A 15,169-nucleotide genomic window follows, 5' to 3' on the forward strand; every position below is an offset into this window, starting at 1 on the left:
GAAGGCATAGTTCACCAAGAGATACATTCTCTGCAGTCAGTTGACCGTGGACCTCTCAGCCCCGCAGCTTCAAGTTCCACCAGCGACCACTTGGTTGGTGCATAACTGTTGACAGCAAGGAGATCCTTCCCAAGCGGACCTTCTGGACCTCTCCTTTATTATTATTATTTGAAAAAATTTTTTTGGCTCTGCCACATGGCATGTGGGATCTTAGTTCCCCAACTGGTGATCGATCCCATGCCCTCTGCAGTGGTAGTCTGGAGTCTTAGTCTCTGGACCACCAGGGAAGTCCCTGGTCCACTCACTCCCTTTTGAACTTTTGTCTTTGAAGATGTTTGGGAAGAAGGAGCTGTCAGGGAGTTGGCAGTTCTTCCCTCTTCCCCTCTTGAGTTCTTGTGGCCAGACTAATAATAAAATTGACACAAGACGGATGAGCAGGAGAAAAAGATGCATTTTAATTCCTGTGTGTGGAGGGCTCATAGAAATGGGACTAAGGAAATAGTCAAACTTAGCAGCTTGTAGACTTTTAGATAAAACAGTACATCTGTAAGAAATAGGCAGGACAAAGAAATGTAGGTTTGGGGTGCCCAATTAGGGAGGAATCTAAACGGAGTTTGGGGTTGGGGTAATTAATGAGAGAGGTAACAAGGTTTGTTTACACAGGCTTGGCCCGAATGCTCTTCTGTCAACAAGGCTGTCCTTCCATCTCCAGATGTGGGGAGCACAGCTTTGACAGGGCAGATGCCATTCTTGCGTTCAGGGAGACCGAAAGGAGAGTCGGAGAGAGCCCCTCTTGCATTGGCCGTTCCTCAAATTCTTTATGGCGTGTTTGGGGGTGGCACACCCTGAGCCCTAATGGGACAATTCTGGCTTTGTTCCTTTGTACTGTTACCCTGCCTTCCGTGCCTCATCCATTAGCCAGCTCCTTGGAGAAGGATGATGTTAGATGTTGGAGAATTGGGGACTGTCACATACTGGCTAGCACATCATTGTGGACGGACACTCCAGCCAGGGCTGAGGTAATTACTCTGGCCTCCACCTTCTTGTAGGACTTGACTGATTACTGCTACATCAGAGCCCCGCTTAAGTGGCCCATCGATGTAATCAGGGCTCTTTATTTTCTCTATAATAATGTACCGACCTCTGCCTGCAATAAGCTCAACTTTTTGTAGACTTCTCTCTGTGTACATATATTTCTTCTACCTGAGTTGTCAGCTTAATCAAGGGTCAGATGTGTGTTCAAAACCTGTATATGCGAATTGTACAGCATTACATTATTTAATTACAAGGTATATAAATCTTTGGGATGAATGTGAAAAATCAAGATTGGTTGTTTCCGAATAAGTGGAATGTTTAGAAAGCTAAGATAAAAGCAAGTTGCTTTTCAAAAACATATGTAGATTGCTATCAGATTAAGTGGGGATGAGGCAGTTGTAAAAGATTAGGGACAAAAATGATTTTTAAAAATCTAGGATACCTCACATTGTTTCTCAAGAAGCCCCAACTGGAACCCATGGGTGGTGCATTCAGGGTATGATGACAGAAAACACCAGTGGGCAGAATCATTTCTTGGGAATATAGTCATCAACAGTTGAGTCTAAGCAAGTTAGACTCTCCAGTGACACAGCCGGCGAACGGGGGAAGCTGGGCTTTGAATCCGCGCTGTCTGACTTCAGAGCTGAGTGCTTAACCCTTTGGCTTGACTGCTCTTCCTCCTGACCCGCCCACTAATTCAGGAGGCGGCAAGGACATTGTGCTAAGACTCCAGACCAGCCACAGTGGGAAGCAGCTGCCATGGGTGTGCTGGGGCTTGCAGGCTCCTTGGGGTCTGCCTGTCACCCTCCAGAGCCTCAGTTTTTCCATTTATAAAATGGGGACAGTAGATCACGTTCCCGGCACCATTTCATAGCTATCCCCCGAGCCAGTCTGTGAATCCTTCCAAGGCTGGGCCCTCCACCTTTATCATCTTTGAAATCACTTTAATCCTTGTTGCATGGTAGATACTTATTAGGGGATGTGTTGTGATTCCCCATCCCACAAAGATAGGTTGCCATTCTTACCCCTGGTCCCTGTGAATCTGACCTCAGTTGGACATGAGGTCTTTGCAGGTGTCCTCAGGTTAAGATGAAGCCATTAGGGTGGACCCTAGTCCAGTGCAACTGGTGTCTTTATATGTCTCATGTGGAGAGACACACGCTGGGAAATTGCCAGGTGAAGATGGAGGAAGAAACTGGAGTGATGTTTCTATCTGCCATGGAGGGCCAGCACCCACCAGAGGGGGCAGGGAACAGCCCTTCCCCAGCAAGTTTCAGAGGGAGCAGAGCCCTGCCGACCCCCTTGATTTCAGACTTCTAACCTCCAGAATGGTGAGACAGTAAGTTTTGGTTCTTTTAAGCCAACCAGTGGGGTTCTTGGTTACGGCAGCCTAGGAAACAAATACAATACTGAATAAATGTGGAATTTGTGTCTTCGTGTGCCCCCACGTTCATACTTCGATAGCCTAAGCTCTAGATGTTTTACTTCTTTCTATTTTATTTTTATTTATGTTTTATTAGAGGCTTTATAGGAGGCTTTTAAAGGAGGCTTTGCGATGTTGTGTTAGTTTCTGCTGTACAATGAAGTGAATTAGCCATACATATATACACATGTACATGTATCCCCTTCCTCTGAAGCCTCCCTCCCACCACCCCAGCCCACCCCCTGGGTCATCACCGAGCACGGGCTGAGTCCCCTGTGCTGTTCAGCAACTTCCTGCTAGTGATCTGTTTCACACATGTCGTGTGAAACTTCTTTCCACTGACTGTCTCCTTTGCAGATCACCCCGTTTCAATCGCCTACTGATTGTGCGCTACTTTTTAATAAAAAACCTTTGCTTGTTATGGGAGGACATTCTTCAACATATTACACAAAAAAGAATGAAAATTGTTGCCATCAACTGTTTGTGCCTCCCTCAGCAGTGAGTGACGGACTTACTATGCCTTTTGGCCACAGGGTGGTTCCTGGTGCAGGGAGGAAGCACGAGGCTGTTGCTCCCTTCCCTCTTCTTTGAACTGGCAAGAAACAGAACAAAATCAAAGTGGCTTTAAAAATAAGGAACTGTGTGTATTTGCAGAACTGGAGCCCCAGGTTCAGGAGAGCAGGCTTCCAATGTGTTAATTTGGCAGCTTTGTGAGCTCACCTGGAGACGGGCTCCTTCTTGGTTCCGCCCGCAGAACATGCCTTCTCCTAAGGCAGGAGTCCCCACTGCTGTAAAGATGGTTAACCACAGCAGCTGGGCAGCCTGCTTCCTGTTCTCACCCTGTGGGGTCTCTTGTGGGTGTTGATCTTAAGATCAGGGATATTTTCCCCAAAGGCTTCCCCAGCAACATCTCAGTCTCTTGTCTCGTCCCTGAACCAGCCACTGCCAGAGCGGATGGAGTGAGATCATGTCTCAATTAATCATCTGAGGATGAATGAATGGACTCTGGACAGAGGACCCCAGTGCCCCATACATTCTCCAAATTAACAACTCCTACTCATCTTTAGTAGGCAGAATAATGCACCCCCCCAAAAAAGACATCCATGCCTTCAACCCCAGAACCTGTGAATATGTTACTGTACATGACAGCAGGGGCTTTGCACATATCATTCAGCTAAGGATCTTGGGATGGGGAGATTATCTTGGATTATTAAGGTGGGTCCATACAGCCCAGGGACGGGGAGCCTGGTGGGCCGCTGTCTATGGGGTCGCACAGAGTCGGACACGACTGAAGTGACTTAGCAGCAGCAGCAGCAGCAGCAGCAGCAGTACAGCACAAAACTCTAAGGAGGAAGAAGGAAGATCAGAATCATAGAAGATGTGAGGACGGAGGCAGAGGTCAGAGAAGAGTGAAGGCGCTACTATTGACTTGAAGGTGGAGGGAGGTGCCACGAGCCAAGGAGTGCAGGCAGCCTGTGGGAGCTGGAAGAGGCAAGGAAAAGGATTCTCCCCTAGGGCCTCCAGAGGAATGAAGCTCTCCCAACACCTTGATTTTAACCTGGAGAAATTGATTTTGGACTTCTGACTTCCAGAACTGTAAGATAATAAATGGGTACTGCTTTAAACCACTAAATGTGTGGTAATTTATTAGAGCAGCAGTAGAAAACCAGATAAGCAAAATCCTACTGTATCACACAGGGAACTACATTCACTATCTTGTAATAAACTCTAATTGAAAAAAAATCTGAAAAAGAATATATGTATATACATGGCTGAATCACTTTGCTGTGCACAAGAAAATAACACAACATTGTAACTCAACTATACTCCAATTAAAAAAAACCAAAGCGAATACACCGTTGTTTCTCCAGGCTGACCTTGAATCAGTATAGACCTTTGGTAAGATAATAAGAATCTTGTATTGATTTTGAATCTTCTATTGTATGCACAGAGAAGTTACACAAATATTTATGCATTCAACAAAAGGCAAACCCATTCCCTCACCCTGCCTCTACCTAGCCAAAAATGCTACCATTTTGCCCTCCAAAACGGTCAGTGTTGGTTCCGTCATTCAGCCCCAGTGCCGGGTGCAGGGAAAGCAGAAACAAGTAAGATCTTGTCCTCACTCCCAAGCTGCCGAGACCATCTCAGTCATTTGATTCCATAAATATTCTCACTGTCAGCCCAGAGCTCGTCCAGATGTCTGTTCTGGCTTTGTAACTAAAGCCAGTTTCCTCTGAAGCTTTTCAGACCTGCTGATTTTTTTGTTTTTAAGTTTTAGCAAGGGTCAGGAAGAGCAGAAGACATTGTTAAGCACATCCACAGATAGAGCTATTTTTAGGGGCCCAGAGTGGCAGAGATCCGCAGTCATTCTGACGGTTGGGTCCTGGCGTCCACGGAGGAGGTTAGCTGCCTGTCTCCTGCCCTCATGCCCCTTGGACAGAGAAGCTGCTCTTTGGGACTTTTCCCTGTGGTTCTTCATTTCCTCCTCTCACAGGAAGCCCTGTGCCACAGAGCAGGGGGTCCCCAACCTCTGAGATCTAATGCCTGGTGATCTGAGGTGGCGCTGATGTAATAATACTAGAAATAAAGTGCACAATAAGTCTCATCCACTTGACTTATCCCCAAACCACCCCCCTGCCCACCCTTGGTCTGTGGAAAAATTGTCTTGCATGAAACCAGTCCCTGGTGCCCAAGGGCTGGGGCCCGCTGCTGCAGAGCAGGGGAGCCGTGCATGCGGTCTGTGTGGAGCTGCTCGTTAGCACACCACAGCTCAGTTGTTGCCGGGAAGCCTTGGGCTTTCCCGGGGATGATATATGTCCAGTGGCGACCTGTGAAAATATCGGGGAAGCTACCAGAAATCCAGGACCAGAGAAATGGAGTTAGGGAGCCAGGCTTCGAGGTGATCTTTTCCAACCATGGCATTCTATTTTGAGGAAACTGAGGCGTGGGTAATCAGTGACACAGCTCTCGGTTATGTGTGGAGCAGCTTAGCGAGGACCGGAGCTTAGTCCCCATGGTATCAATTGTGGACAGTTCTAGGCTTGGGAACCGAAATAAGAGAGCTGGACCGTGAAGCCCTGATACCCGTAAGAGTGTGTAGATAAGTTAGCTTAGCAGGATGTTCTGGGCTCTTAGCTCCGCTTCCCATCTCCCCTTGGCTGTAATAAGTGCCGTGTGCTGAATGGATAAATGCAGAGACTCTGGAGGTTTGGCCTGGGTTGGAATCCACCTTACTAGCAGTGTGACCTTGGTCAGATTACGAAAGGTGCTTTCCTTGTCTGTAAGACGGGGGTGATAGGAACGGCAGCATACCAGGTGAGCTGACTTAATGAGTTCATATGTGCAAAGCAGTCATCTTGGGGCCCAGTACTTCCTCCGCTCTAACAAACGACTTCCTTCCTGGGACCTGAAGCATCTCTCTCCAGCACTTTGGCTGAGTGCGTGCTTTTCCCATCATGTGACTGCATCCTAGGGTTTTATTCAGCCTGCTCTGTAGAACAAGATGTTGTTTCTTGTTTTTACTATGGTAAACAACATTTCAGTGACTATCCTCATAGGTAAGTATTTGCTATCACCCTTAATTGTTTCCTCGGGTAAAATTTTTCAGCGTAGAATTGCTGGGTCAAAATGGGAGCTTGTTTTTGTAAGACATGTCTTGATAAATGCCGCCAGATTTTCCTCCAGAAAAGTACTAGTTTACACTCTTACCAGCTGTGAGTGAGTGCGCCAGTTTCCTTGCGTCGCCGAGTTATTAACTTTTAATCAAATGAAGGCCCTGGAAAAATAGGAGAGATTTCTCCGGGGATCAAGTGTTCCTAGTCCATGCTCCTAAGAATCTGAAGGGAGCCCAGAAGGCAAGTGGCGCGTGTGAAAACGGCGCCCTCTACTGGTTCTCCCTGGTGGAGCAGCGCGAGCGGCAGTAGACGGTCAGGTTGCCCCCGGCACTAACGCAGATGCCAGGAACTACAGAGCAGTATTTTACCCTTCTGGCCATTTAGAAAATCAGCCTCAGATGAGCTGTAACTCTCACTCAGGTTCTTTTACAGAAGTACTTAATCAGCTAGGGGAGAATTTGCTCCGAGGGAGCCCCCGGTACTGTCTGGAGACATTTTTGGATGTCACAGACTGGGGCCACTGCCACATGATTTTGGTCGGCTGAGGCCAGGAATGCCGTGAACCGTCCTTCAACAAAGGACGGACCTGCGCCTGTGTATCAATAGTGTTAAGACTGAGAAACCCTGTTTTAGAAGAATGGCTGCAGAGGCTTCTTTTCAGGCTAAAATAAAATATAGAAATATCAAATATTTATCACCATTCCTGCTATTTTTTGGTTCTGGAAACCTGATAGTTTTGCAGAATAAAATGGAAAATAGGTGGAAGTGAGGCAGCACACTGGCATTTCTAGGAGAGAAGGCAGAGCGGAAAATACAGCCCATAATAAATAGTCATGAGTACTAATGAGGGAGGGGATTGTTTTCCTATTAAATTGACTTGGTTAAACCTGCAATAAATTCCTGCGGCTTTCCCTTGAAGATCTTGTCTCTTTTTCTAAAAAGATAGTGCTTTTTGGGACACTTTTCTTTCTGATCTCATGAGCCCCAGTGTTTTCATAACATTGATAATTGTGCTTTCCAGTGCTTGGTGCAGAGTTACCATCTGTAGTTACTGTTTGCCTCCCCCCCCCCCCCCCCCACGCCCAAGTAAATGCTGATATGAACGTTTCTAAGAGGAGGAAGGAAAGAAACTTCAAAAATAATCTTAGAGAAGGGTGTGCCTAAAGGGAAAAGTACGACAAGAATTTTGGGAAGAACCAAGCCGTATTTCAGGATACTTTGACATTGGCTGAGTTTGAGGACTTTTCACGCTGGTGTTACCCAAACCCATCAGAAAAAAAATTCCCTGTTGTTTCATTTTGCTTTAGCCCTGCCCTTCTCTACACTGCTTGCGTTCTAGAATATGTGACTTTATGCAGTAGCTTCACTGGCTGTTCTGAATAATGCTAGAAGGAGGATTTGCCATAAGTGGAAAACAAAACAAAACTACAGCTTTTCCCTAAATATCAGAAACTATTTTAATCATCTTCCCTGAGAAGTATTTTTGACCCTGTGAGTTGTAAAATCAACTTCTGTGTCAGTCAGTATAATAAAAAAACAATAGAAAATATTAGAGGGTATTATTATATATAGTAAAGGTAGCTTTTATTTTGGTAATTATTTCAAGATGTGTAGCCATATATATATATCCTGGTGGTTCAGACAACAAAGAATCTGCCTGTGATGCAGGAGACCCGGGTTCAATCCCTGGGTCAGGAAGGTCTCCTGGAGAAGGGAATGGCTACTCACTCCAGTATTCTTGCCTGGAAAATCCCATGGACAGAGGAGCCTGACAGGTTACAGTCCATAGGGTAGCAAAGAGTCAGACACTACTGAACGACTAAGCACGCGCGCGTGCATGCGCGTGCGCGCACACACACACACACATTTATGTCTGTGTGCACAAGCCTGGTGAGAAGTCGGAAAGACAGTGGCTTGGGTTATGGCGCAGTGAAATCGGGCTGGTTTTTCCATTTGTTCGTTCTTTTCAGGGTCTTCCTGATTCTGACTTGCCTCCTGTCCCTCACGTCTGCCTCTGTTGCTTTCCCAGGTGGCACCAGGGAGATCGGATCCGCCCTGACCAGGATGTGCATGAGGCATCGGAGCATAGAAGCCAAGCTGAGGCAGTTCTCCAGGTGAGGACCATGTTTCTCCCAGATCTCAGACGGCCCTGATGACTTCAGGTTATAAAGCTGATGAGGAGCATCACTCGCCTCGAGCAGCGCGGGTTTCCCGGTGACATGAAATCCCCACAGCCCGTCTCTCATCACAGCCTCTCACGCTGCTCACTCACCGAACAAGTTTATTTATTTACTTATTTTTGGCTTCTCTGGGTCTTTGTCACTGCACGTAGTCTTTCTCTAGTTGCAGCAGCGGGGGCTAGTCTCCAGTAGTGGAGTGCGGGTTTCTCATTGTGGTGGCTTCTCTTGTTGCAGAGCACAGGCTCTAGGCACGCAGGCTTTAGTAGTGGTGGGGCACAGGCTTTGTTGCCCTGTAGCATGTGGGATCTTCCCAGACCAGGAATTAAACCTGTGTCCCCTGCATTGGCAGACAGATTCTTAACCACTGGACCACCAAGAAAGTCCCCAAGGAAGTATTTCACTGGGCGTCTTCTATGTGCCATTTCCTTTTCCTGCCTGGAGAATCCCATGGACAGAGGAGCCTGGTGGGCTACAGTCCATGGGGTCGCATAGAGTCAGACACGACTGAGCGACTAACATTGCTGTGTGCCAGGCACTGGTCTGGGCCCTGGGAATATGCTGGAGAACCGGATGGCCTGGGTCCCCGCCTTGCGGAGCCCATACCCCCCACCTTGGGATCTTCTCTATGTGTCTCATCAGTGTGGGGAGCTGGGCATCCCACTGAGACCTCTGGGCCCCACCCCTACAGGAACCTCCTAGGAGGAGAAGCTGCCATGCTGGATAGTGGGGTGTGCACTGCTCTCCTGTTACCCGGGCCCTGAGTGCATCCTCCAGACCCACCTAGGAGGGCAGTGGCGGCTTGCAGAACCTTCCACACCGCCAGCCTCTTGTCTGTTTCACGCGCGTCCACAATGGGTAGAAATGACAGTGGCTGGCATGGGGATTTGGAGTCACCAGTGCTCCAGTAAGAGTGGGACGTCCTTCCCAACAGATCAGCATAATTATCAGTTGTCCTCAGTCTGCTTTGTGAATTGCGAGTTGCGTAAGAGGCAACTGGCAAGGTGGAAGCCCTCTGACCCTCTTGCAGGGCCATATCAGGTTGCCAAATGTAGCAGCAAACACACCTTGTCTTGAAGTCAGCTGGGCCTGGGTTTGAATCCCTGGCTGGCCGCAAGTGTCCTGCAGTATGGGGCTGGGGTCTCGGCCCCTGGCAGATGGGTGTAGGAATCCCTGAAGGGTTCTTGTGCAGATGTACACAGTGTCCACACAGCAGAAAGCACTCACTGGAGCTGGTGACAAAATCGAACTTCCTCCTCCCTTCCTCGCCCTGGGGAGTCCGCCCTGTGATGGCACCCCCCCGCACCTCTTCCCACACCCATCATCTTGTTTACCCTCGGGCCAGTCTTGTGACCCTCATCCCATCGTAGTGATGAAGAGATGCCAGTTCCATCAGCCGCTGTGCATCGAGCACCTACTATGTGCCGGGCACGGCCTCAGGTGTACAGAGCATAGCCCTGACTAGGAACACATTCTGCACTCACAGGGCTTACACTGCAGACACGATAGAAACCTGCCAGACTGTCAGGCGGTAATGAAAGATAGGAGAAACACTTGGGGTGGGGTGGATGGTGGTTGCTGGATACAGGCTGGTCAAGGAGCATCTCTGTTCAGAAGAAAAATCTGAGTGGAGACCTGGAGGGAGTGAGGCTGGAGGAGGACATATGAGGGTGGGAGCTGCCAGGAGACCCTGGTAAGAAAGCAGGGAGGTCGTACCTAGAATTTGGAGATTTTCAGCAGGTTCAGGATCAAACGGAGAAGGCAATGGCACCTCACTCCAGTACTCTTGCCTGGAAAATCCCATGGATGGAGGAACCTGGTGGGCTGCAGTCCATGGGATCGCTAAGAGTCAGACACAACTGAGCGACTTCACTTTCACTTTTCACTTTCATGCATTGGAGAAGGAAATGGCAACCCACTCCAGTGTTCTTGCCTGGAGAATCCCAGGGACGGCGGAGCCTGGTAGGCTGCCGTCTATGGGGTTGCACAGAGTCGGACACAACTGAAGCGACTTAGCAGAAGCAGGAACAGCAGCAGCAGCAGGATCAAAAAGCAGTCTGAAAATTGCCTTTGTCGTAGTTCTCACCAACATCATTCAAACAATTTATGGGTATTTTCTAATTTTTTGACATCTCTATAATGTAGGCTTGGGTTGATTTTCCTTCCATTGTACAGAAAACCCTGTGTCCCCTGACTCATGATTTCTCTCCATGGGGTGTTGTCTTTCCGCTTGTCTAACCACGATCTGTTTGGGAACCCACACAAAATAAGAAGGGGTGTACCTGGAGACCCTTCATCCCTCTGATCCTCTCTAGGCTGTCCACAATCTGCAGTCACGACTCATTATCCTGAATGCACATCAGAATCACTTGGGTCTTTTTTTAAAAAGTAATTCTGGGGCCCCACCCCAAGTTTCTATCAAGTATTAGGTGAGGCCCAGGTGTCTTCTCTTATAAAGCTCTCCAGCCGGTTCCCTTGTGCAGCAAGGGGCATGACCCCTTTGGTCTGCAACCTTGGTTGTGAATACAAGTGTTGGAATCTTTTAAAAAGGCGATGAGAAGCGGTCACACCAACAGTCACGTGTACAGCTTCTTCACAGTCATTGAAAAGCATCCTGAGGACACGGTCATTGTGAAATTGGGGGGTTTGGAGGTGAACTTGGGCTTAGGGTGCTGCCTTGTCCTGCTTCAGGTAATTATGATTCGGGTGTGTTTTGACAACGGAGTGTAAACCTTGACAACAGATTATGTCTGTGTAATTTCTCCTTCTCTTTGTCTTTTTGTGCAAGTGCTTTAATCGACTGTCTGATAAACCCACTTCAAGAGCAGATGGAAGAATGGAAGAAAGTGGCCAACCAGCTGGATAAAGACCATGCGAAAGGTACGGGGCGAGGTGGCTGACGCAGGTCAGTCTCAGATGGCAGGTCGCCCGCTGCTGCCTGTGCCTCTGCTGGGGTCCCTGATGTCACCCGGAGGACGCACTCCTCCCCCGCTGCTCCTGTGGGCGTCTCAGTGTTGGAGGATGAAGGATGGGAAGTGATCCCACCGCAGGACTCAGTGCTGGGTTTGGGGCATGCAGCGTCACTCAGTGGATGCCGTCATTGTCCCATGGCATCAGTTGCGATCAGCTGAATTCAAAGTGATTGTAACCTCAGGCTTAAATGCTAGAGACTCACACTTCAGGCATTTCAGCACATTTTGAAAACCAGACTTTTAATGATGTAAGTTAGCCTTCAGTCTCCTGCCCAGAACTGGCCATTCTCTTTGTATATACTTTCAACCGGTGGGTCTCAGAACCTCACGTGCCGGCTCTAGGGACCGAGTGGTCCAGACGGACATCACCCCGTCAGTCTTCCTGGAACCAAAGGGTAGGGGTGCTGGCGGTGTGGAAGGGTCAGGAGACCCTGCTCCCAGCATCGTACAACCTGCAGTGAATGTGGTGGAGGGAGAGCGTGTGGGCCGGCAGTGATGCCAAGGGCATATAAAAGAGAGCTCTGATGGATGCCAGGAGCATATAAAAAGAGCTCCGATAGGCTCAGGGCGGGCGGGAGGGAGAGGATGGGGGTGGCTTTGTGGGAACTGGTCAAATTGGTGATGAATCGACTATGAGGATAGCAAAGGCGAGAAGTATCAGAGCCAACTGTCATTTCAGATGTTCGTGCCTGGGTGACGGAGATGCCAGCAACAGAAATGGGAAAGTTCGGGGTGGGCATGAGCTGCGGGGGGGGGGGGGGGGTGGGCGGGCAGAGAAAAGTGTTAGTGGGGCTGTGGCCGTGTGGGCTGCCCCTCCCCTGGGTCCACAGCATCCAGCCTCGGTATTAACGTGAACGTAAGGCAGCCAGGCCTTTCCCACTTCTCTGCCATGTGGTCTAGTTTCTCTGTAGTCTGAGATGCTCATTTTTGAATTGTAGCATCTGGCCAGCATCTAACCATGTGGGTTCTTCTTGGAGTGAAGCCCTGTAGATTTGGGCCTTGGGAAAGTAGATAATACTGGAAATATTTCTTGTTACTTATACTGAGAAATTGTGAATTTTAACATTTTTATTGAAGCCTTCCCAAGTGCCATCTTTTCTCAGAGCTGGTATGAATGAATGCTGGAGGAAAAGACCCTGGTACATTTTGTCCGTTTTCATGTTCATGACCCCTTTGCTGTAAAATGGCATCAGAAGATTTTTTACCATTTTGTATTCCAATAAAGGTGTTTATTGCACATCAGAGTTTATGCTTTCAGCGATAAAAGTAATGGCTGTTGCTAAAATGTTTTCTGTTGAGCTAAGTGGTAAGATTGTTCAATATTCTTCTCTCTCTTAGAATATAAAAAAGCTCGCCAAGAGATAAAAAAGAAGTCCTCAGATACACTGAAACTGCAGAAGAAAGCCAAAAAAGGTAACTCTACAAATTCTGCCATTAATATGTTGCTTTGGGAAAATGAACACGTGCTTGATTTTTCTTTGAAATAGAAAGTCTTCAATCAGACTTCCTTACATATAATGGTCCTGTGAACAGATAGGAGCTAATAGAATCTATCAGAACCAAAGTCCCCAAGTGCAGAATATCTATTAATTTGAGATACAAAGTGGTACTTGACTTGTTCCCTCCCCCAACCTGATCTCCAAAATTTGACAGTTTCCATGTCTATTGTGCGTTGTGATGAGACCTATAAATTTCTTGGAAGCCTTGGGATAGTACATAAAAGCCTCTATGCAAATGTTCTATAGTAATTATTACAGAAATTATGTAATTTTCTCCTCCATCCTTCATAGCCTATAATCTCCAAAACCCTTTATTAAGTCTTGTGAAAAATGTTAGAAAAGCCTGCAGTGGGAGCTGGGAATCATGCCTGCACAGGGAGATTTTTCATGGGTGTTCTTGAGGGTTGGAGCCAGGTAAGGAACGTGAGACTGCTGGTGTAAGACCCCTCCCCCTAGCCGATCATCGTTAACAGACCAGTTAATTACCAGATCCACTACCCAGCTTTGCTCTTCCAGCTTGAACTGGGAGTTTGAAGAGAAAAAAATCTAGCTACATCCACTTTGCAAGCATTTTATTAAGACCTAACAAGATATAGCGGAGAAGGCAATGGCACCCCACTCCAGTACTCTTGCCTGGAAAATCCCATGGATGGAGGAGCCTGGTGGGCTGCCGTCTGTGGGGTCACACAGAGTCAGACACAACTTCACTTTCACTTTCACTTTTCACTTTCATGCATTGGAGAAGGAAATGGCAACCCACTCCAGTATTCTTGCCTGGAGAATCCCAGGGACGGTGGAGCCTGGTGGGCTGCCGTCTGTGGGGTCGCACAGAGTCGGACACAACTGAAGCGACTTAGCAGCAGCAGCAGCAAGATATAGGGACTCTTCTTGAACTTGAGAATGTAACATTCCCTCTAGACTCTTCTTCTCAATACCCAATTTTGAATTTGCTGATAAAATGGTTCCCCCGCCTCCGCCCCGCATCAGGATGCTCTGTGGGTGGGTAGTCTTTAGCGTTTGTTTGAGACAACTTTTTTTAGGTAGACATCTCCAAAGTTCCCCTTTCCTAAGCAAGTGGTTCTCACTTGGAATTAAAAGAAACATCTGGAGAGATGGGACACGTTGGTAGAAGAGGAGTGAGGATAGGACAGACTTTTCAAGCTAAGTGTCGTCTCTCCCCCCACCCCCCGCCCCCCAGTTCTTAGAATAACCAGGAGACCATGTCGATACAAAGGCAGCAGGATTCTCACTCACAGTCAGTTTTTCCATTGGTATTGGCCCCAGTTGTTCCTATTGGATGTGTTCTCCTGTTCTTGATGCTTCTGCAATTTACATTCTAACTTAGGCACCTGGGAGCTAGTATTCCACAAGTGGAATAGGCTTTGTGGCCAATAACATTTTAGTGAGTCTAGAGGTAAATGTAAATAAAACTGCCACCCTATTCCATTGCATCTGAGGTTTCTTGGAAAAACAGGTTGGTAAAAATTTGGAGCTGAACTCTACCTAATTGACACCATGCCAGCTTTGAGATAAGAGAGATGAATGGGTTTGCAGAGAGAGTCCAAGTCTATGGACTTGAAAAAGATTTGGGAGTTTGGTGGAAAGGTTGAGGTAAGGAAAAAGTAGCTGTTTTACTTTCTCTCTTCCAGAATTTTCTTTTCAGAGGCCTTAAGTTCTTGGCTGCAGTGATAATCCTTTTATCTGAATTCTGCCTGGAGACTGAAACAGTCTTTGTCACTCAAAGTCACTGGCATTGTCCAATTAGCGGAATTTGGACCTGCAGGGAATGCCTGATAGGTGGATTGCAATGCAACATAAAAGGAAGTTTCTGGCAATTAGACTTGCCCAGCACTGCTTGGGCTGTCTGGAGAGGGAAACAAGCTCCCCATCAAGGCACCGGATGGAAAAAGTCAGGAAACATAGGGTGCTGGACTGTATTACATGAGAAGACGCTGCTGGTCCTGGGACTGGGGAATAATCAGCTTTTGGTTGTGAGGCACTTGGACCTGAAGGCTGAGACAGTGGAGGCTGTGATCAGGGGCTTCTAAAGCATCCATCTTGTCAACCCCAGTCATATAGCTGATGGTCTTGGGCACCATATTCTTTCCAGACAAGAGAGCCATGACGGTGTTCTGACGTCTACAAGCCAAGTCAGATCAGTAGCTTAGAGTATTCCGGATGATTTTCTAGTTGATCCAGGGGACAACTAGAAAATTATTTTTATTTATTTCCTTTATAAATTTTTTTTCTTCCAAATTATGTAAGTGCCTTTTAAAAACTCACATTGGTGTATTTTGGGGGTGACTGGAGCTTCCTAGGAGGTACCAGAGTCATCCTTCTGAGTGAATTCTTATTATAAAGTGCTCTTCTAGAAGATATATGGCCTGAGAATGCACTAGAAGCACTGCAAGTTAAGGGCTGGAGGAAATCTGGTTATTTGAAGCTC

At 47.5% G+C, this 15,169-nt stretch overlaps 1 protein-coding gene across 22 annotated transcripts in view; it reads left to right on the forward strand.

Annotated features, from left to right (window-relative positions):
* The window catches only part of MTSS1 (MTSS I-BAR domain containing 1), a 165,119-nt gene that overhangs the window by 117,302 nt on the left and 32,648 nt on the right, over window positions 1-15,169 (forward strand). For all 22 annotated transcript variants that reach the window (XM_055545825.1, XM_055545830.1, XM_055545847.1 and 19 more), the window contains 3 exons: window positions 8,105-8,189; window positions 11,041-11,132; window positions 12,563-12,637. In XM_055545825.1, coding sequence (XP_055401800.1) covers window positions 8,105-8,189; window positions 11,041-11,132; window positions 12,563-12,637 — 252 coding nt within the window. The remainder of the gene's footprint in view (window positions 1-8,104; window positions 8,190-11,040; window positions 11,133-12,562; window positions 12,638-15,169) is intronic.

Source organism: Bubalus kerabau, chromosome 14 (assembly GCF_029407905.1).
Source record: "Bubalus kerabau isolate K-KA32 ecotype Philippines breed swamp buffalo chromosome 14, PCC_UOA_SB_1v2, whole genome shotgun sequence".
NCBI lineage: Eukaryota > Metazoa > Chordata > Mammalia > Artiodactyla > Bovidae > Bubalus > Bubalus kerabau.